The following is a 24347-nucleotide window of genomic DNA, read 5'->3' as shown; positions in this document are numbered from 1 at the left end:
GTTTGGATGGGACAGATTTGTGCATCAGTCTGATTTGTTTCTATCACTTGTTAGGCTACTTTAACAATTGAATAAAAAATCCCCTGGGCAAAACGTCTCTATGGTGAAACAAAGCCTCCTGCACTTTAGTCCATGACAAAGAACATAACCATTGATAGCTGCCACAGCCAAGAGGTTATCAAGCAGCGGTAGCCAGGTGTGCTACCCGTGACTTAAATTGAACAGCTTTCGAAGTTCTCTACAAATTCCTATGAGACGATTTCAGACATAAAGCGGAGGTGGAGGTGAGTCAAGTGAAATTAATCTATAATCCTTCGGTCACGGCGGGAAAGTTACTGTATAGCTGCACGCCTTGAGGACACTTGCAGTTGCCAGGCGCGCGCGGCAAACATCCTGCATGCAAAGTGCGCGAAGAACTTCTGTCGGCGCGAAAGGGACACCAGCCAACAATAGGTAGAGGCACCACTGTGCTAGTGAGTTTAATTGCTATTATACTATATGAAGCACTGCATATCGTTTTAATCCCACTCACTTGTCATTCAGTTGTCATGAAAATTATTATCTTTATTTTTATTACTTTGGTTTATGCAATATTCATCATCATCCAATGCGTTTTCATTAACCTGTTTTAATTTTGTGACTTAAAAAAAGAAGAAAGTATTTTATTTTTTATTTTGTCCTTACTAGGCATCCGTAGGCATTTGTCTTATTCTCCACTACGACCTGCGGTTTGTGCTTTCTGTTGTGGTGAGAAACACCGGTGGGCAGCTAGCAGTCTGAACTATGGAGCAGATAAATGATATCCAGGTCGTTCCGTGCACCAGCTCCAATTATCTAAAACCATTCAGGGTGCACTATAGCCAGGTGAGTCCAAATAGCCCACTCGCGTTATATCATCCAGCATGAATTGCGGACACCATGTATTTTTATTGCTAGTTGCCCAACCCCCATTCATTTTGCAATTGCCTTATTGTGCAGCATCAACGTCGTAACCTTCATAAAAAGATGGCACACCATATTTAAATGACCATACTTATCGACTTAACGTCTTTATTAACTCTGCATCACCACTGCCACCAAATATTTACTAAAATCAATTGCATGAAATGTAAATATTCAAGCAAGTATAGTAGTTAGCTAGCATATCAGTTGCTGTCTCATGTCGAGCACATGCTTTACATTAGGCTAGTTAGCTAGCTGGCTAACTTGCTGGAAATTGACAACCTGACCACTATAATATCTGAATTTCCCCTGTTGGTGATGGTTGAGTGGCACAGTAGCTCTGGTGCTAGTTGGGCAAGACCTTGAGATGTGTCAAACGGAGAGATGGCTAGCCTGGCTCGTCAACTAGCTAGCTTGTTGTGGGACTGAGGTCGGATGTTGATGCAGCATTTGGGTGCTATGCTGAACATGCAAACCTATTCGACTTCCAGTGATTGATTTGGATATAACCAGGAAACTCACAAGTCCACTTTTATGACTCGAACCCACCAGTATTTTATGGCCTACAAATTATGTTAAAATGTTGATCTCCCTAAATACTAAATCTAAAGGGCAGCTACCTATGTAGCTACTGTAGTTAGCTAAATTCCCCCAGGTATTAAAATGAATGTGTGGGTATATTGATTCCACTAGTACCTGCTCTATTTGGGTAGCTAGCTACATCGTTTGGAAGATGGATTGGCTACACTTAAACGACCATGACTATCTTTGTGGTTGAGTGTGTGTTTATTGATTGGGCTATAGTTCTGGTCACAAGCAATTATGCAAATTTAGTTACTTACCCTATTGGAACCAGATTTTGCATGGTTGCCATTCTTTACACTGGGCAGTTTCCACTCTTAATTGAAAGCTATACTCAGGTCAATGACATGTAGGCTTACAGTGTCTGGCCTCTAGCCTCTACTTTGACCTTTCTAAGAATGCTACATTTTTCTGCTGTGATTTCTTTAGCAGTGATTGCCTTTGGGGTGGGCAATGTTTCATCACATTCACTCAACCTTTTCTGAGATCAGAATCACCTTCATTTGCCAAGTACATTTACACATACCCTGAATTTTCTCTCATTAGAATGTGCTGCTAGCATGCAATAGACAAAAGGTTTTGTAAAAAAAGAAACGTCCTCTCAACTGCGTTTATTTTCAGCAAACTTAAATATTTGTATGGACATAAGATTCAACAACTGAGACATAAACTGAACAAGTTTCACAGACATGTGACTAACAGAAATTGAATAGAGTCCCTGAACAATGCAGGGTCAACATCAAAAGTAACAGTCGCGGCCTCCCGGGTGGCGCAGTGGTTAAGGACGCTGTACTGCAGCGCCAGCTGTGCCATCTGGGTTCGCGCCCAGGCTCTGTCGTAACCGGCCGCGACCGGGAGGTCCGTGGGGCGACGCACAATTGTCCTAGCGTCATCCGGGTTAGGTAGGGAGGTCCGTGTCTCATCGCGCACCAGCGACTCCTGTGCGGGCCGGGCACAGTGCGCGCTAGCCAAGGTTTCTGGGTGCACGGTGTATCCTCCGACACATTGGTGCAGCTGGCTTCCGGGTTGGATGCGCACTGTGTTAAGAAGCAGTACGGCTGGTTGGGTTGTGTATCGGAGGACGCATGACTTTCAAATCAAATCAAATTTTATTTGTCACATACACATGGTTAGCAGATGTTAATGCGAGTAGCGAAATGCTTGTGCTTCTAGTTCCGACAATGCAGTAATAACCAACAAGTAATCTACCTAACAATTCCAAAACTACTGTCTTATACACACAAGTGTAAGGGGATAAAGAATATGTACATAAAGATATATGAATGAGTGATGGTACAGAGCAGCATAGGCAACAAGTAATCTACCTAACAATTCCAAAACTACTGTCTTATACACACAAGTGTAAGGGGATAAAGAATATGTACATAAAGATATATGAATGAGTGATGGTACAGAGCAGCATAGGCAAGATACAGTAGCTGGAAATGAGTACAGTATATACATATGAGATGAGTATGTAAACAAAGTGGCATAGTTAAAGTGGCTAGTGATACATGTATTACATAAAGATGCAGTAGATGATATAGAGTACAGTATATACGTATACATATGAGATGAATAATGTAGGGTATGTAAACATTATATTAGGTAGCATTGTTTAAAGTGGCTAGTGATATATTTTACATTTCCCATCAATTCCCATTATTAAAGTGGCTGGAGTTGAGTCAGTGTGTTGGCAGCAGCCACTCAATGTTAGTGGTGGCTGTTTAACAGCCTGATGGCCTTGAGATAGAAGCTGTTTTTCAGTCTCTCGGTCCCAGCTTTGATGCACCTGTACTGACCTCGCCTTCTGGATGATAGCGGGGTGAACAGGCAGTGGCTCGGGTGGTTGTTGTCCTTGATGATCTTTATGGCCTTCCTGTAACATCGGGTGGTGTATGTGTCCTGGAGGGCAGGTAGTTTGTCAACCTTCGTCTCTCCCGAGACCGTACGGGAGTTTTAGCGATGAGACAAGATAGCTAGTACAACAGTTGGATACCACGAAATTGGGGAGAAAAAGGGGTAAAAAAAAAAAAAAAGTAAGTCAGTATCTGGTGTGGCCACCAGCTGCATTAAGTACTGCAGTGCATCTCCTCATGGACTGCACCAGATTTGCCAGTTCTTGCTGTGAGATGGTACCCCACTCTTCCACCAAGGCACCTGCGAGTTCCCATACATTTCTGGGGGGAATGGTCCTCACCCTCCAATCCAACAGGTCCCAGACGTGCTCAATGGGATTGAGATCCGGGCTCTTCGCTGGCTATGGCAGGACACTGACATTCCTGTCTTGCAGAAAATCACGCACAGAACGAGCAGTATGGCTGGTGGTATTGGCATGTTGGAGGTTCATGTCAGGATGAGCCTGCAGGAAGGGTACCACATGAGGGAGGAGGATGTCTTCCCTGTAACGCACAGCATTGAGATTGCCTGCAATAACTACAAGCTCAGTCCGATGATGCTGTGACACACCGCCCCAGACCATGACGGACCCTCCGACTCCAAATCGATCCCGCTCCAGAGTACAGGCCTCGGTGTAACGCTCATTCCTTCAATGATAAATGCAAATCCGACCATCACCCCTGGTGAGACAAAACCGCGACTCGTCAGTGAAGAGCACTTTTTGCCAGTCCTGTTTGGTCCAGCGACGGTGGGTTTGTGCCCATAGGCGACGTTGTTGCCGGTGATGTCTGGTGAGGACCTACATTACAACAGAGCACTGATGGAGGGATTGTGCATTCCTCGTGTAACTCAGGCAGTTGTTGTCGTCATCCTGTATCTGTCCCATAGGTGTGATGTTCGATGTACCGATCCTGTGCAGGTGTTGTTACACGTGGTCTGCCACTGCGAGTACGATCATTACGATCAGCTGTCCATCCTGTCTCCCTGTAGTGCTGTCTTAGGCATCTCACAGTACGGACATTGCAATTTATTGCCCTGGCCACATCTGCAGTCCTCATGCCTCCTTGCAGCATGCCTGAGGCACATTCATGCAGATGAGCAGGGACCCTGGGCATCTTTCTTTTGGTGTTTTTCAGAGTCAGTAGAAAGGCCTCTTTAGTGTCCTAAGTTTTCATAACTGTGACCTTAATTTCCTACCGTCTGTGTCTTAACGACCTTTCCGCAGGCACATTGTTCATTTAATTGTTTATGGTTCATTGAACAAGCATGGGATTCAGTGTTTAAACCCTTTACAATGAAGACTGTTAAATTATTTGAATTTTTACAAATTCTCTTTGAAAGACAGGGTCCTGAAAATGGGATGTTTCTTTTTTGCTGAGTTTACAAACAAAATACAGACATCATACTGAATTACAATATCTGAAGAGTATATGCTGATTACAGTGGGAATATAGGGGAAACACTGAATATTGTGCAGATTAGTATTTGAGGTCATTGTTGACAAGGTGCAGTAGTTGCTCAATGCAAAGTACCTTAAAGAACAATTCTGCCCACTTTTAACATTTGAGTTGTTATTATGAAATATTTAGTGATGTCATACACAGTTTGAGTAATTGTATTTTGTCTATTGACTGTTTGGTGATGATCAAAACTATGCATTTCTTCTCTGTGACGTATTCAAGTAGGATCCCTGAGATGGTTCAGTTGGTATAGCATGGCGCTTGTAACCCCAGGATTGTGGGTTCGATTCCCAAGGGGGGACCAGTACGACAATGTATGCACTCACTACTATCTGGATAAGAGTGCCTGCAAATGCTGTAAATTACTAATCCAATACAATTATGGACAGTCATTTTCAACAATCCTATATGAAACATCTAGTTTTCTGATCATATTGGAACTCCAAGCTATATGTTGCTCAAGTTGTCCTTTTCTAATAACAACGGTAAATATTTTAAATAGATGCTCAAAAATCTATAGAACAGTAGTCACCAACCTTTTGAGTCAAGATTACTTTCTGAGTTGATATGCAAGCCGAGATCGATCACTCAGAATTTTAAATTACTCAAACGTAAGCCTATATGCAACATTAACCAATGAATAACAGCACTGTAGCAATGAGGTTTGTGCAGTAGGCTATAGGCCAATATATTATCACAGCATATTGGAATTGCTTGAATTTCCCTGCCAATGCATTGTTCTTCACACCATTTTTTACAATTATATTTCAACGTTTTGAGGTAGGCAATATGACCACATCGGTAATAGATCAGTTTAACATGTGAGGCACAGCTGAGTGAGCATACATTTAAATATACACTGCTCAAAAAAATAAAGGGAACACTTAAACAAGACAATGTAACTCCAAGTCAATCACACTTCTGTGAAATCAAACTGTCCACTTAGGAAGCAACACTGACAAATTTCACATGCTGTTGTGCAAATGGAATAGACAACAGGTGGAAATTATAGGCAATTAGCAAGACACCCCCAATAAAGGAGTGGTTCTGCAGGTGATAACCACAGACTACTTCTCAGTTCCTATGCTTCCTGGTTGATGTTTTGGTCACTTTTGAATGCTGGTGGTGCTTTCACTCTAGTGGTAGCATGAGACGGAGTCTACAACCCACACAAGTGGCTCAGGTAGTGCAGCTCATCCAGGATGGCACATCAATGCGAGCTGTGGCAAGAAGGTTTGCTGTGTCTGTCAGCAGTGTCCAGAGCATGGAGGCGATACCAGGAGACAGGCCAGTACATCAGGAGACATGGAGGAGGCCGTAGGAGTGCAACAACCCAGCAGCAGGACCGCTACCTCCGCCTTTGCAAGGAGTAGCAGGAGGAGCACTGCCAGAGCCCTGCAAAATGACCTCCAGCAGGCCACAAATATGCATGTGTCTGCTCAAACGGTCAGAAACAGACTCCATGAGGGTGGTATGAGGGCCCAACGTCCACAGGTGGGGGTTGTCCTTACAGCCCAAAACCGTGCAGGATGTTTGGCATTTGCCAGAGAACACCAAGATTGGCAAATTCACCACTGGTGCCCTGTGCTCTTCACAGATGAAAGCAGGTTCACACTGAGCACATGTGACAGAGTCTGGAGACGCCGTGGAGAACGTTCTGCTGCCTGCAACATCCTCCAGCATGACCGGTTTGGCGGTGGGTCAGTCATGGTGTGGGGTGGCTTTTCTTTGGGGGGGGCTGCACAGCCCTCCATGTGCTCGCCAGAGGTAGCCTGACTGCCATTAGGTACCGAGATGAGATTCTCAGACCCCTTGTGAGACCATATGCTTGTGCGGTTGGCCCTGGGTTCCTCCTAATGCAAGACAATGCTAGACCTCATGTGGCTGGAGTGTGTCAGCAGTTCCTGCAAGAGGAAGGCATTGATGCTATAGACTGGCTCGCCTGTTCTCCAGACCTGAATCCAATTGAGCACATCTGAGACATCATGTCTCGCACCATCCACCAACGCCACGTTGCACCACAGACTGTCCAGGAGTTGGCGGATGCTTTAGTCCAGGTCTGGGAGGAGATCCCTCAGGAGACCATCCGCCACCTCATCAGGAGCATGCCCAGGCGTTGTAGGGAGGTCATACAGGCACGTGGAGGCCACACACACTACTGCACCTCATTTTGACTTGTTTTAAGGACATTACATCAAAGTTGGATCAGCCTGTACTGTGGTTTTTCACTCCAAATCCAGACTTCCATGGGTTGATAAAGTTGATTTCCATTGTTAATTTTTGTGTGAGTTGGATGTGCTGACAACAAAATATGTAAAGAAAAAAAGTATTAAGAATCATTCATTCAGATCTAGGATGTGTTATTTTAGTGTTCCCTTTATTTTTTTTGAGCAGTGTATTACTGGGCTGATGGTCCCTACATCTGATGGTCAGTCTCAGCGAAGGGAGAGCGCAGTGTCCCGCTCCCTTTCCTCTGCTGACAATGAACAAAAAGGGAAACAGTCTTCCAGCTGATTTTGAAACTTGAGTCGCACCGCATTATTCTTGCCTCATAAACAAATTCATGGTGTTACTCCTATGAAAAAAGAAAGTTAAATATTTCTCGATATTCAAATAGACCCAAGCTGCTAATAATAATGCAAGCCTATTGATACGCTTTCCTACTCGTTCATTACAGCTGCAGGGTTGATTGTAGAGTGAGTGGAATTAGGAAAAACACACATTTTTAATTGCATATAAAATGGTTGAATAAGTTATTGACCGTGCCGAAATAAGAACTTAAACACGAACTCACTCAGCTCTTTGCTGTGTTTGTTGACAGTCTCTCTCTAGTCATGGTTTTGAAATCTCGCAGTATCAACTTTGCTGTAGCTTTCTTTTATACCTGCTAAGTTACTGCAGACACAGTAATCTGAGCCATCCGATTATCCAGTGGTAGGCCTATAGTGCACTTGGTTTGCTCTCCGAGAAGGCAGAGTTTGTACATTTTGTGGCGGCAGGTAGCCTAGTAGTTAGTGTTAGGCCAGTAACCGAAAGGTTGCTAGATCGAATCCCCGAGCTGACAAGGTAAAAATCTGTTCTGCCACTGAGCAAGGCAGTTATCTGTGGATGGAATTTATGTTTAAATGAGTGATTAGAATATTCCACCCTGAAACTATATGAATGTATGTAATTGATTAGAATCATCATATTATTGTTATTGATGTGTGTAGTTTTAGTCAGAATTAGGGTAAAACAATATAACAATATGTCTCTAAAGTGTCTTAAACACAGACTGTCTGAGCAAGATTCGGTGCCGACCTTGGCTGGGGGCCACTGAGAGATTTGGGAAAGGACAGGGAGTACTTCTCATGGTCCCTAATCTTTGTCGGTTAGGTAGGACAGTGTGTGCGTAGGATACCTAATGTTTGTGTGTGAAAGTATGTGCGTAAGAAGCCAGTATAAAATGAATGTTTTTGTACAACAGACCAGCGCTCTCGTGAATAAACCTTTTTGACTATTTTTAGCTGGGCCTCTGTTTCAATCGACCAGTATCTTACAAATTCTGGTTTGCAGACTGAGTAATGATAATTAAATTGGGTTATGAACCTTGAGAACATAATTCTCGTAACATTATACCACTGTTCCTAGGCCGTCATTGTAAATAAGAATTTGTTCTTAACTGACTTGCCTAGTCAAATAAATAAATAAAAACTTCAGACACCTGAAAGGGTTCAAAATGGGAACACTCACGATCGACCGGTTGATGACCACTGCTATAGAACGATATTTATAGACGGCTTACTGCAATATGTTCAAACTCCCATGATTCTATTCAGCAAAACCACTCCCACCAGCTATTGAGCCTTTTCCAAATAGCCTATATTTCCATATTGAATTACTTGTAAACATCATACTACTTTTTTTAGTTCCAAATACCTCGTGTTGGGTGGTTGCATGGACAGTCGCTGAGGCTTTATATTTCTGTTATCGGGGATACGCTTTATTTCAGATGCAGCAGGTTTAGCTACTTAGCTAGCAAGCATTGCTAAAGTTGCACCAAAGATACAGGCTGAGAGACCAGGATTCTGTAATGATTTGTCTGTAAATTTCATAATAAACGTTGTTCTTATAACAGGCCTCCATGTTGTTTGGACTGTAACACAGTCAATAAGATGGAACTCGGCTGTTATCGTTACAAGCACTATTTTGGATGTAGCAGTTGGGCTAGCCAGCATACTAACTAAATACAGTAACTCTGTTATGGTTACCGTAGCTAGTTAGCATGTAAATTCATTGTTTTTGTGTATTGCAGTTGATTGGTGATAATGACATAAATACATATTCAGCATGACATTTTTGCAAGCATTATAATATATTTACTAGGGCTGACCCCATTTAGTTGACTGGTCGATTGTTTGGGCCATAGGCTTTTGGTCGACTCAAGATTTCTTTAGTTGAGCAGTCGCATTTAAAATATATGTTTTTATGGTGCACAAGACGCCTGTCTGATTTGCCCCTGTCTCAGTGGACTAATCCATTACGGATGGCACAGTCCACTCAGACGTGAAACTGAAATTTGCATATGGTTATATTATGTAATACAATGGTGCAACACTAATACATCTAGTGTTATTTTATAACAAATGTGCTTTCTCCCAGGTTGGATACGGTCACAGTCTGCAGTTCTGAAACATGATCTAAAGTGCGCTGTAGAATTTGCAAGCTTCCCCTATTTTTATTATTTAAAAAATAATAATTTTGTGTGTGAATTGTACCTCTTTTTCTCCCTAATTTCGTGGTATCCAATTGTTTTAGTAGCTACTATCTTGTCTCATCGCTACAACTCCCGTACGGGCTCGGGAGAGACGAAAGTTGAAAGTCATGCACCTGGCAACCTTGGTTAGTGTACACTGCGCCCGGCCCACCACAGGAGTCGCTGGTGCGCGATGAGACAAGGACATCCCTACCGGCCAAGCCCTCCCTAACCCGGACGACGCTTGGCCAATTGTGTGTCGCCCCGTGGACCTCCCGGTCGCGGCCGGTTACGACAGAGCCTGGGCGCGAACCCAGAGTCTCTGATGGCACAGCTGGTGCTGCAGTAGCCTTTCACTATGTTGATATGTGAATAATAGCAAAGTTAACCAGCATATTGGTATTGAGAACGATGCGGCGGAGGCAGCAGCAGAGATGAGGGAACAGCCCTTGCCGTAGCCTAATTGTCAAAAGAAAATTGAGAGGAAACCCCAACATAATTCCGTCTATACTCAATATCCAAACTGTTAAATGTTAAACACCTTAGCCAAGTACATTTCAACTCAGTTTTTCACATTTCCTGACATTTAATCTTAGTAAAAAAAAAACCTGTCTTAGGTCAGTTAGAATCACCTCTTTATTTTAAGAATGTGAAATGTCGGGAGCACGTGATGCTGAGCAGACGTTGACAAACCGAGCTCTTCAAAGTTATTCTATTTTTACCTAAATAACAACGTTGAAACAATATTCTAACATCGGCTGATAAATTGTCAAGTACTTACCTTCCCAAAGAGCCATGGACCTCCGACCAGAGGCAAGAAGGACGACCAAAACGTTGTTGATTCCCAAGTTAACGATAACGCTACAGCTAGCAAGATTAGCATTAGCCCTCATAACTCAGAAGACAGTTCCAGACTGTTGCTCTCAGCAGCCTCTTGCGAGCCTGCCGACATGCTGGCTACTCTCCTCCGGGAAATTCAGGATGGTAACAAAGGTCTTACTATGAAAATTGATATATCGGCTGAACTCCATTCTTCCATTGACGACCTGAAATCCTCCATGAATGATCTCCTTTTGAGAACGACTGAGGCAGAGTTGCGCATTGGCAGAGTTGAAGATACCATCGCTCGACATAACCAGGTCTTGATACAACTGGAAAAAGGACAATGCCTACCTCAAAAACAAGGTAGATCAGATGGAGAACCAGAGTAGACGTAGTAATATCAGTGTGGTGGGATTGAAAGAGGACAGCGAGGGCCGTGACCCGGTCCGTTTCGTCACTCAATGGATCCCGGAGGTCCTAGGCATAATCAACTTCACCAAGCTATTGGAAATCGAACGCCCCCACAGAACATCAGTGCCGAAACCCTGGCCAGATGAGCCCCCCATGGGCCGTCCTGATCAGGTTCCTACGTTTCTAAGACAGAGAGAAGATACTGCAACTCGCAAAAGAGCCAAAGGGGACATCACCTTCGATGGAAAGAGGGTCAGCCTTTTCCCGGATATGAGCGCGTATCTCGCCAGACGTCGCAAGCAGTTCAGACCTGCCGCCAAAGCACTGAAGGAGAAGAACATCACAGGCTACCTCATCCACCCTGCGCGGATGAAAGTTCAGTACAAAGGCCGAAGCCATCTCTTCAACACACCGGGAGAAGCGCACACTTTTCTCAAAGAACTGAACAACGTCTGAGCCAGGACGGTCTTTCTGGGGGATAAAATGCAGTTTGTTTGTTTTCTCTTATCCGGACTGAACTGCTGATATCTTCCGGTCACTATAATTGATTTGTACATTTTCAACTAACCATATCTTTCCGGGGTAAGTTCTATTACATTTACAGAAGAGTATATTTTGGTTGAGTCCATATCATTTACATTTTACATTTAAGTCATTTAGCAGACGCTCTTATCCAGAGCGACTTACACTGAGCGACGCAGATAAGTGGGCTTAGGCCCACTGCTTTCCCTCTCATTTATGTTAATCTTTCGGAAAAGAGACTCAAGCAGCCCTTACCGTGGGCAGTAAATATTCAGCCATAAATATCTTCACAACATTTGTTTTCAACTTAGAGCTCGCAGGTTTTAGTTTACGCCAAGGTTTAGCTAGTAAAAGCAAGATGGAAAGCGAGCAGCAACGTATCTCTACAAGTGTATTCATGTTTGATTGTTGGGATTGTTGTTTTAGTCTGACAATCGGGGTTTGTGGGATTTTCTTTTTTTTCTATGTTTATTGTTTCCTTCCTAAAAGAGAGACACAGGTCACTTCTGTGTTCAAACCAACATTTCGTAATTATCTACATATGATAGATTTCCATTCAGTTAAATATTTTTAACCCAACCTATGCTTAATCCACTAAAATATGTCACATTCAACGTAAAAGGTCTTGGACCCTATTGAATATTTATGCTCCTAACTTCGATGACCATACGTTTATTCAGAATGTCTTCCTTCAGGTCTCTCAAGCACCACCAGGATGGCTACTGGTTGGAGATTTTAATTTTTGTTTAGATACAGTTCTTGATAGGTCCTCGGATAAACCTTCACTTCTTACCAAAGCCAGCAAGCTCACCATGTCATTCATAAAAGATCTCAATTTACTAGACATCTGGAGACCGTTGCACCCACAGGATAGGGACTACACTTTTTATTCACACCCACACAAGACACACACGCATAGATAACTTTTTACTTTCGACACATCTGTTTCATAGTGTTAGATGTCGAGTATCTCCCCAGATTGATAATACCAGAGGAGAATGGGCACTAAGCAATTTCCATTCCTACCAAGGTAAATGGAGCATATAGATGGAGACTAAATTCTACACTCCTAAAGCAACCGGAATTTTGTGCATTCATCAAAGAGCAGATCAATATTTTTACTTTGACAAACAAACCCTCCGCTCCTGACAGTTTCATTCTTTGGGACACATTGAAGGCCTATCTGAGGGGACAGATAATTTCCTATACTAAAGGGCTGAAGAGAACACGGAACTGAGTGCCCTTGAATCTGAAATCTCCGAGCTTGAGAGAACCTACCAAAGACGCCCGACTAAGATCTACAGGCTTTTGGTAAATAAACTTAAATACAATATTCTGAACACATGTCAAGCTGAGAGGGACATCACTAAATCAAAACGGCGTTATTACGAGCTTGGAGAGCGAGCTCACAAAGCGCTTTCAGTTGCCATGCCAATAGAGGAAAGTAAGAGGACAATTCATGCTATAGAAACTCTTACTAATGAGATCTTTCGACCCTACTGAAATTAATAATACTTTTAAGAAATACTATGAAGCCCTCTACTCTTCCCAATCAAGCGATGATCTATCAGAGATCGACTACTTTCTCTCCTGTCTCAACCTCCCATGCCTGTCAGGGGAAGACGGCGAACGCCTGAGTGAACACTTCTCAGTTCCTGAATTGTTGGAGGCCATTAAATCCTTACCTTCTAATAAATCTCCTGGGGAGGATGGCTTCCCTCCAGAGTTCTATAAAGAATTTAGGGAGCTGTTGGTCCCCTACCTTTATGGAGTTACTTAAAAAAGCCAGGGAAGACAACTGCTTTCCAGAGTCTTTCTCTCAAGCAGTGATTACTGTAATCCACAAAGGGAAAACCCTGCTAAAGTGCGCCTCCTATAGACCAATCTCTCTCCTTAACACAGATTGTAAACTGGTCACCAAGATGCTATCTAAGAGACGAGTCATGTCTTCCCCTGTTGGTCAACCCAGATCAGACTGGCTTCATAATTAATAGATTGTCATCTAATAATCTCAGAAGGTTCTTTTGATATAATTCACCTTGCTAACAAAAACAAAATACCTAGTGTCGCAGTCTCCCTCGACGCTGAAAAGGCCTTTTGATAGGGTTAAATGGCCATACCTCTTTCGTGTCTTGGAATAGTTTGATAAAACTAGTTTGATAAAATCACTCTACAAATCTCCTAAAGCTAGGATTGCTACCAATGGGATTACTTCCTCCTCTTTCCCTCTTTATAGAGGGAACAGACAAGGTTGTCCAATTTAGCCCCCACCTCTTTGCCCTCGCTATTGACATGCATGGCTTTGAGGTGGGCCCCCATACCCATAAATTATCACCCTTTGCGGACGACCTTATCTTATTTCTAACAAACCCAGAACACTCCCTCTCTTACTTGCAGATCCTACTACAGTGTTATAGTTCTTTCTCTGGATATAAGGTCAATTTTGATTAAAAGCGAAATCTTACCGTTGTCTGTCTTTGACCATCGTACCATCAAGCACAAATTTCCTTTTAGATGGTCGCCTATGCGCTTCACATATTTGGGCATAATGGTGGATGGTAATTTGAACAACCTCTATAAACTCAATCTGGTCAGTTTGTTGCAAAAGGTGGAGGGTGACCTTTGTAAATGGATGGACCTACCTCTCACTCTACTGGGTAGAATCAATGTAATTAAAATGAATGTCCTGCCCAGATTTCTATATCTGTTTCAATCTCTCCCTGTCCGTGTTCCCGCTGCATTCCTTTCCTCTCTCGACAATTTGACCAGACGGTTTATCTGGCACGGCAAAACTCCTAGGGTTGGCCTGGATAAACTGACCATTGATTACAGTCAAGGGGGCTTAAACCTCCCCAATTTTAGAATGCACTACTGGGCTTCACAGTCTAGGTTTCTGGCTCAGAGGTTTGACAATGGTCCATCTCCTTCATGGTTGAACATTGAAAGCTTGAGGTAAATGATGACACTGGGGCAGAATTGTTTTACAAATGAGACAGAAAATCTATAAAAACCATCACCGACAACCCTTTAATCATACATTCTGTCCTGGCATGGTGCAAACTGCATGAGCTGTTCAGACGAGGGGGGATTCCTTCCCCTAAAACCCCTTTATGGAACAATAGATTGATTCCTATGTTTTTCCAGAATAGTAACTTTAGACCATGGTCTGATAAGGGGATCACTCTTCTGGAACATTGTTACGAGGAGGGAGTTCTTATGTCTTTTGATCAGCTGAAATAGAAATACCACTTGCCTAATAGGGACTTCTTTAGCTACCTACAACTACGAAACTTTATTAGGGTGACTCTCAAGGGACAATGGAACCTACCTAAGATGTCACCTATTGAACTCTGCCATGCAGACCAACCACTGTTCAAGACCATTTCCTGTGTATACGATGCTCTTATGTCAGGACTAACACTGACTGGGCTAGATAAACCCAGACTTAGATGGGAAAAAGGTCTGGGTATTGGTCTTGATGAGGATCTATGGAGTGACCTATGCAGGGATGGTGTTACATCCACATTGAACTCCAGATACAGACTGATCCAGTTTAATTTCCTCCATCAGCTCTATATCACCCCATCTAAACTGCACAAGTTCAACCCAGATATCTCCTTCCTATGTTTTAGATGTGGCTCAGATGAAGGAACATTCCTCCATTCCACTTGGCAGTGTTCAAAACTACATGGTTTCTGGCAGGTGGTATGCGATACCATATCCTCAATTCACGGTGTTGCACTTTAGACCCGGAGGTCTGTCTACTGGGCAACTTTACTAACACCAATCTTAGGCAAAGCCATACTATAAAGCTAACAGGAATATTGCTAAATGGAAATTGGATTCCTCCCTGCCAGTCGCAATGTGGCTATCAGAAGTTATTAGTTGTATCTCTCTGGAGAAAATCACTTACTGCTTGAGGAATAAGTTAAAGACATTTTACAGAATTTGGCAACCTTTTATTGACTATATGGAGAATCTCCCCCCACATCTCATTGATTGAATCTCTATATAATTGTCGCATAATGTTTCACACGTAACGTATAATATGTACCCTACGGCAGGTGATCCAATGCCTCATTATTTTTTTCTTATTGTATGTTTGTATATTTTTTTTGTTACGCTCGTCTGTTACTGTCACTTTGTCCTATCGTTGTCTAATATCTTTTTACTTTTGTTTTGAATGTTCTTAATTGGAAAATATAAAAAAAATGTGAAATGTCGGAATAATAGAGTGATTTATTTCAGCTTTTATTTCTTTCATCACATTCCCAGTCAGAAGTTTACATTCTAATTGAGTGTAATTGGTAGCATTGCATTTGAATGGTTTAACTTGGGTCAAATGATTCGGGTAGCCTTCCACAAACTTCCCACTATAAGTTTGGTGAATTTTGGCCCATTCCTCCTGACAGCGCTGATGTAACTGAGTCAGGGTTGTAGGCCTCCTTGCCTGCTCACGTTTTTCAGTTCTGCCCACAACTGTTCTATGAGATTGAGGTCAGGGCTTTATGATGGTCATTCCAATACCTTGACTTTGTTCTTAAGCCATTTTGCCACAACTTTGGAAGTATGCTTGGGGTCATTGTCCATTTGGAAGACTCATTTGCAACCAAGCTTTAACTTCCTGACTGATTGATGTCTTGATGTTGCTTCAATATATCCACATTTTCCTACCTCATGATGCCATCTATTTTGTGAAGTGCACCAGTCCCTCCTGCAGCAAAGCACCCCCAAAACATGATGCTGCCACCCCCTTGCTTCACGGTTGGAATAGTGTTCTTCAGCTTGCAAGCCTCCCCCTTTTCCCTCCAAACATAATGATGGTCATTATGTCTAAACAGTTCTATTTTTGTTTCATCAGTCCAGAGGACATTTCTCAAAGTATGATTTTTTTTTTCTCCCCATGTGCAGTTGCAAACCGTAGTCTGTCTGTTTTTATGGCGGTTTTGGAGCAGTGGCTTCTTCATTGCTGAGTGGCCTTTCACGTTATGTCGATATAAGACTCGTTTTTACTGTGGATATAGATACTTCTGTACCTGTGCCCTCCAGGATCTTCACAAGGTCCTTTGCTGCTGTTCTGGGATTGATTTGCACTTTTCGCACAAAAGTATGTTCATCTCTAGGAGACAGTGTCTCCTTCCTGAGTGGTATGACGGCTATGTGGTCCCATGGTGTTTATACTTGCGTACTGTTGTTTGTACAGATGAATGTGGTACCTTCAGGCATTTTGAAATTGCTCCCAAGGATGAGCCAGACTTGTGGAGGTCTACAATTTATTTTCTGAGGTTTTGGCAGATCTTTTGAATTTCCCATAATGTCAAGCAAAGAGGCACTGGGTTTGAAGGTAGGCTTTGAAAGACATCCACAGGTACCTTCAATTTACTCAAATTATGTCAATTAGCTTATCAGAATCTTTTATATATGACATCATTTTCTAGAATTTTCCAGGCTGTTTAAAGGCACAGTCAACATAGTGTATGTAAACTTCTGACCCACTGGAATTGTGATACAGTGAAATTATCAGTCTGTAAACAGTTTGTAAACAATTGTTGGAAATATTACTTGCGTCATGATTAGAGGTCGACCGATTATGATTTTCAACACCAATACCGATTATTGGAATACCAAAAAAAAGAAGCCAATACCGATTTAATCGGCCGATTTTAAAAAGAAATAAAAAATATTTATTTTTATTTTACATTTATTTGTAATAATGACACTTTTACAACAATAATGAATGAACACTTATTTTAACATAATATAATACATCAATAAAATCAATTTAGCCTCAAATAAATAATGAAACATGTTCAATTTGGTTTAAATAATGCAATAACAAAGTGTTGGCGAAGAAAGTAAGAATGCAATATGTGCCATGTAAGAAAGCTAACGTTTAAGTTCCTTGCTCAGAACATGAGAACATATGAAAGCTGGTGGTTCCTTTTTTAACATGAGTCTTCAATATTCCCAGATAAGATGTTTTAGGTTGTAGTTATTATAGGACTATTTCTCTCTATACCATTTGTATTTCATTAACCTTTGACTATTGGCTGTTCTTATAGGCACTTTAATATTGCCAGTGTAACAGTATAGCTTCTGTCCATTTCGTTGCTCCTACCTGGGCTCGAACCAGGAACACATCGACAACAGCCACCCTTGAAGCAGCGTTACCCATGCAGTGCAAGGGGAACAAACATTCCAGGTCTCAGAGTGAGTGGCGTTTGAAACGCTATTAGCGCGCACCCCGCTAACTAGCTAGCCATTTCACGTCGATTACACCAGACTAATCTCGGGAGTTGATAGGCTTGAAGTCATAAACCGCTCAATGCTTGACGCACAGCGAAGAGCTGCTGGCAAAACGCACAAAAGTGCTGTTTGAATGAATGCTTACGAGCCTACTGGTGCCTGCCATTGCTCAGACTGCTCTATCAAATCATAGACTTAATTCTAACATAATAACACACAGAAATACGAGCTTTTAGGTCATTAACATGATCGAATCCGGAAACTATCATCTCGAAAATAAGTTTTATTCTTTCAGTGAAATAGGGAACCGTTCCGTACTTCATCTAATGGGTGGCATCCATTAGTCTAAATATTCCTGTTACATTGCACAACCTTCAATGTTATGTCATAATTACGTAAAATTCTGGAAAATTAGTTTGCAATGAGCCAGGCAGCCCAAACTGTTGCATATACCCTGACACAATTTCACCTGGTTGGTTAGTATTGCCTGCTAACCTGGATTTCTTTTAGCTAAATATGCAGGTTTAAAAATATATACTTCTGTGTATTGATTTAAAGAAAGGCATTGATGTTTATGGTTAGGTACACATTGGAGCAACGACAGTCCTTTTTCAGGAATACGCACCTCATCGATTGTATGCAACGCAGGACACGTTAGATAAAGTAGTAACATCATCAACCATGTGTAGTTAACTAGTGATTATTGTTTTTTTATAAGAAGTTTAATGCTAGCTAGCAACTTACTTTGGCTTACTGCATTCACGTAACAGGCAGGCTCCTAGTGGAGTGCAATGTAATCAGGTGGTTAGAGCATTGGATTAGTTAACTGTAAGGTTGCAAGATTAAATCCCCGAGCTGACAAGGTAAAAATCTGTCGTTCTGCCCCTGAAAAGGGCAGTTAACCCACCATTCCTAGACCGTCATTGAAAATAAGAACGTGTTCTTAACTGACTTGATTAGTTAAATAAAGGTGTACATTTAAAACATTTTTTTTTTTTTTTTAATCGCCCAAATCAGTGTGCAAAAATACAGATTTTTGATTGTTATGAAAACTTGAAATCTGCTCTAATTAATCGGCCGACCTCGAGTCATGATCAAAGTAGATGTCCTAACAGACTTGCCAAAACTATAGTTTGTTAACAAGAAATGGTTAAAAAAAAACGGGTTTTAATGACTCCAAGTGTATGTAAACTTCCGACTTCAACTGTACGTAGGGCCCTATGAAAGCCATTTGATTTTGATTTTTTTTCTCCCCCAAATTGTTTTTTTCTTCTCGATTTACTCTAATTTTATCATCAGAAAGTGTCTATAATAATGTGAATGAATAAACCTCAACAATTTAATAAGCTATAACAGGTCAATTTGTACTGATGCAACACATTGTACTTTTTTTTTTTATCAAGGCGAGTGCTTCAATAAAGAGTTCTAAGTACTTCATTATAAATGGGGGGGAAAAGTATTGCAACAATGCAGCAAACTTCTCTGTTTCCAGCTGGCTGAGGATGTTAGTGACTGCATGGGATGATTACTTTTCTGCCAACAAAAACTCTACAGATGAACATGCCCTAGATGGTACTTCACTGCCTCAAACCAGCTATTCCATCTGGAGATCACTGCTTCAGGAGGAGCCTTGGCCTGCACAAACTTGTTCATAATGAGGAAGCTCACCCATCTTCTCTTTCTGGCAGGCTTCTTGAAGAAGACAGATCTCATCCATGTCACAAGGGATGCAACTTCAGAGAAGTATTTGTAGTGCTGCCATTTCTCACCCACCAGATTGACATGGCAGAGACGGGTTACATGGACACTGTTGGGCATCACTCCTTTCAGAACCTCCTTGTATGTCTTCAGGCAGTGAGAGGCATTATCTGTGACCACTGCCCAGGCATCATTTAGGTTCAGATCGTTGCTGTGGAGGGAGGCTAGTATAGCTTGGGAAAATGTTGAGTATTTGCATCTGTCCATGAAAATGACATCCACCAGAAAGTACTGGTTTTCAACACCTGCGACGAAAGATAAGGAAACTTTTTAATTATGTATTAACCTAAAATAATATTGTGACAAGTGTAATGAAAATTAAGTGTAAATACAATACAGATACAGCGATAGTTAGCTAGATGGAGAGGCAGACAGCTGCTGACATTATGCATCGCTATATTTCACCACGATAGCTCATCGTTTGGAATATCACAATTTGCATGCGGACAATTCACATTTCAGATTGTAAATGTAGGCTATTGCAATGGTATATTAATAGGCTCTTAAATGAACTCACCATGAACTCACGCTGCAATCCCTTACATCTGTCTCATCAACAACCACCACAAACGAATTCTGCAATATTTCATGTTCTACAGTTGATTCCGCAATTCCGTCCGCGTACTCCGCATCGAGGAAATCCATAGGGCCCAATGTACAGTACCAGTCAAAAGTGTGGACACACCTACTCGTTAAAGGGTTTTTCTTTATTTTTACTATTTTCTACATTGTAGAATAATAGTGAAGATATCAACACTATGAAATAATACATATGGAATTGTGTAGTAACCAAAAGAGTTAAAACAAATCAAAATAGATTTTAGATTCTTCAAAGTAACCACCCTTTGCCTTGATAACCACTTTGCACACTCTTGGCATTCTCTCAACCAGCTTCATGAGTTAGTCATCTGGAATGCATTTCAATTAACAGGTGTGCCTTGTTAACAGTTCATTTGTTGAATTTCTTTCCTTCTTAATGCGTTTCAGCCAACCAGTTGTGCTGTGACATGGTAGGGGTTGAACATTAACATTATTCCAGTGGAAGGGAGGACAGTAGCTGGTGACCCAAACCAATTTATCAGTAAAAACACAAGGCCTATAACTGATTGGTAGGTCTAACTTGTTACTTCTGTGAACAACATATAGAAAATAGTGTCTTTAAAGATATGTGGGTTTTTGGTAACAATGACGACACTAGGCTATATTTCTTAAACGTACACAAAGCAAAACATTTCTGCAAAGCTAAATATGAATATTCATATTAGTTGGCAGGGATCTTTACTTGAAGTGTTTCTAATTCCTTAACTTTTTCTGCTAATGTTTTCCAAGACCCCTTTTCCATCCATTTGACCATAAATCAAAGGCTTTTTGTTGTTGCTCATTTTTAGCATGTAAAATGGTTGAAACAGTTCTATACACTCAGTGGACGGTTTTAGGTACACCAATCTAGTTCCCGAGTCGGTACCTCCAGAACAGCCTGAATTCTTCAGGGCGTGGATTTTACAAGGTGTGGCGTTCAAACATAGCTGAATTGGTATCCAAGAACCTAATGTGTGCCAGGAAAACATTACGCCAAATCCTGACTGCCATCAGTATGACGCAACAGGAACCGGGGTTTGTTGGCGCAGGCAATGTTTTTCCACTCCTTAATTGTCCAGTGTTGGTGATTGCGTGCCCACTGGAGCTGCTGCTTCTTGTTTTTAGCTGATATGAGTGGAACCTGTTATGGTCATCTGCTGCAATAGCCCATCTGTGACAAGGACAAGTTGTGCGTTCTGAGATGCCGTTCTGCACACCACTGTTGGGCTGCTGCTGACTGGATGTTTTTTGTTTGTCACACCATTCTCGGTGTGTGAAAAGCACAGGAGGCTGGCCATTTCTGAGATGCTGGAAACAGCGTGACTGGCACCGACGATCATAACACCCTCAAAGTCACTTAAGGTCACTCGCTTTGCCCAATGTTCAATCGAACAGTAAATGAATGCCTTGATGCCTGTCTGCCTGCTTTATATAGCAAGCCACTGTCATGTGATTCACTTTCTGTAGGAGCGAACCATTTTTGTGAACTGGCCACAAATTTCCTAAAGATTAATTTAACACCAAATTTGATGTGCTCCTATACACTTCATGTTAGTGCTCATGGTGATTTTTACATGGAAATAAGCCTTGGCTACAACTGCAAAGTTTGTTTAACATAGAATTTAACTACACATGGTTGATATTACTAGGTTAACTAGCTTGTCCCGCATAGCATATAATCAATGCGGTGCCTGTTAATTTATCGAATCACAGCCTACTTCAACCAAACGGGTGATGATTTAACAATAGCGTATTTGTGAAAAATGTACCTAACCATAAACATCAATGCCTTTTCTTAATCTATACACAAGTGTATTTTTTAAACCTGCATATTTAGTTAAAAGAAATTCATGTTAGCAGGCAATATTAACTAGGGAAATTGTGTCACTTCTCTTGCGTTCAGTGCAAGCAGAGTCTGGGTATATGCAACAGTTTGGACCGCCTGGCTCGTTGCGAACTGTGAGCTAATTTGCCAGAATGTTACTTAAGACATAACATTGAAGGTTGTGCAACAGCAATATTTAGACTTAAGGTTGCCACCTGTTCTATAAAATACGGAACGGTTCCGTATTTCACTGAAAGATTGAAACGTTTTTTCGAAATGATAGTTTCCGGATTTGACCATATTAACGACCAAAGGTTCGTATTTCTGTGTTTATTATAATTAAGTTTGATTTGATAGAGCAGTCTGACTGAGCGGTGGTAGGCAGCAGCAGACTCATAGCATTCATTCAAACAGCACTTTACTGCGTTTTGCCAGCAGCTCTTAGCAATGCTTGACACAGCACTGTTTATGACTTCATGCCTATCACTCCCGAGATTAGGCTGGCAATACTAAAGTGCCTATAAGAACATCCAATAGTCAAAGGTATATGAAATACAAATGGTATAGAGAGAAATAGTCGCTGCGTCATAATTCCTATAATAACTACAACCTAAAACTTCTTTCCTGGGAATATTGAATAACTGGGAATATTGAACCACCAGCTTTCATATGTTCTAATCAAAATGTTAGCTTTTTTACATGGTGCATATTGCACTTTTACTTAATTCTCCAACACGGTTTTGCATTATTTAAACCAAATTGAACATGTTTCATTATTTATTTGATACTAAGTAGATGTATTTATGTATTTTAAAATAAGTGATAATTGTGCATTCATTATTGTTGTAATTGTCATTATTACAAATGTGTGTGTGAAATCGGTATCGGCTTTTTTTGGTCCTCCCAATAATTGTTATCAGTGTTGAAAAAATCATATTCGGTCAACCTCTAATTACAATTACACCACGAGTCGTTAATAATGAATCATACACCCCCGCCCTTCTTCCCGAAAGAGATGTTTATTCCTGTTGGTACGATGAATTGAGAATCCAGGTGGCTGGACCGACTCCGACAGTATATTCCGAGTGAGCCATCTTTCTGTGAAACAGTATGTAACAATCCCTGATATCTCTCTGGAAATAAACCATTGCCCTGATCTCGTCAACTTTTGTTATTCAGGGACTGAACATTTAGCAAGTAATATATTTGGAAGCAGTGGGTGGTGTGCGCGCCTCCTAAGTCTGACCAGAAGACCGCTCCGAATCCCTCTTCTCCGCCGGTGTTGTTTTGGGTCTGCCTCTGGAATCAGTTCAATTGCCCTGGGTGGCGCGAACAAAGCATCCGCTTCGGGAATGTCGTATTCCTGGTCGTAATGCTGTTATGTTGGCAGATTATGCAATAAACTGACTAAGGTGTTTACATGACTATCTTAATCATGTAAGATTTAAAGTAAGCATACACCGATTTAAAACTCCTGTTTTCAAATATTTTTCAAATTATTTGGACATGTAAGCAAGCACCTTAATTTGATCTATATGATGTAGCACCAGCTGAGCAAGCTTCCCTCTTTAGTATGAGTGATGTGAGAGTTCGGAAACAACTGAATCTATGCCTCTTAGAAATAGTTTTCACATACAAACTGTATATGTCCAAACAAATATGCTTCCCAAAAATAACATGGTTGCTGTGGCATAACATTTATTTTGATTGCTGATGTTCTGCAGTTATCAGTGTCATCAGGTAGCCTGATTTTTCAGATGTGTGCATTTAAACAGGATTATTAGGCCTGAAGTGTTATATTAATCTGACTATTCACAATAATCGCATTAGTGTGTGCATTGTCCTGTTGGAATGTAAATCAGTTGTTTGCACTCTGAAGGAGGTTCTCATCAAGGATTTGCCTGTATTTGGCTCCATTAATTTTTTGCTATCATTAATAAGAGTGAAATCAGTTGAGTTGGACAGTATCCAGATTTTAATACGGTCATACAGTTTCTGTACCATACCAGGGTATATTGTATTGACGAATGTGTGCACAAGGGGTGTTATTAAATATTTTTATTTTTTTACGCACAAAACAATTTAGACAACAGGGATCTTGATCCAGGAGGGGTTTAATGTCTTTGCTGTAACCAAAAACCTTGATCTTGCCATCGAGCCCCTTAGCCAACAAGTTAGCTAACCAAATGCATAGCTGGAGCCCTAAACTGGATAATCATTTATTTGACATCTTAGATTTCTTATAGTTATACTTAATAAGCAGTTGTGTAGCACTGCACAATAATATTTTTAAACGGTATTGATAATAATACCGTCGGTATTTCGAAATAAGCTGATATACAGTATGTCGCCTAAGCCTACTCATCAGACCACAGAATATTTTTCCTTATTCCCTGAGTCTTTCACGTGCCATTTTTGCAAACTCCAGGTGTGCTGTCATGTACCTTCTTTTTCTTCTCAGGAGTGGCTTCTGTCTGGCCACTCCCAGAAAGGCCAGATTGGTGAAGTGCTATAGAGACTGTTGACCTTCTGGCATGTTCTCCCGTCTCAGCCAATGAGTTCTGTC

At 41.4% G+C, this 24347-nt stretch overlaps 1 protein-coding gene across 1 annotated transcript in view; it reads left to right on the top strand.

Annotated features, from left to right (window-relative positions):
• The first annotated feature begins 711 nt into the window (after positions 1-711).
• The window catches only part of nudt14 (nudix (nucleoside diphosphate linked moiety X)-type motif 14), an 86331-nt gene continuing 62695 nt past the window's right edge, over positions 712-24347 (top strand). The window contains exon 1 of the mRNA XM_064925054.1: positions 712-864. Within this exon, the coding sequence (XP_064781126.1) occupies positions 784-864 (81 nt within the window). The 5' untranslated portion in view covers positions 712-783. The remainder of the gene's footprint in view (positions 865-24347) is intronic.

Source organism: Oncorhynchus masou, chromosome 19 (genome assembly GCF_036934945.1).
Source record: "Oncorhynchus masou masou isolate Uvic2021 chromosome 19, UVic_Omas_1.1, whole genome shotgun sequence".
Lineage (NCBI taxonomy): Eukaryota > Metazoa > Chordata > Actinopteri > Salmoniformes > Salmonidae > Oncorhynchus > Oncorhynchus masou.
The sequence above is the reverse complement of the archived record's forward strand: the minus strand, read 5'-3'. Positions and strand labels throughout refer to the sequence as shown.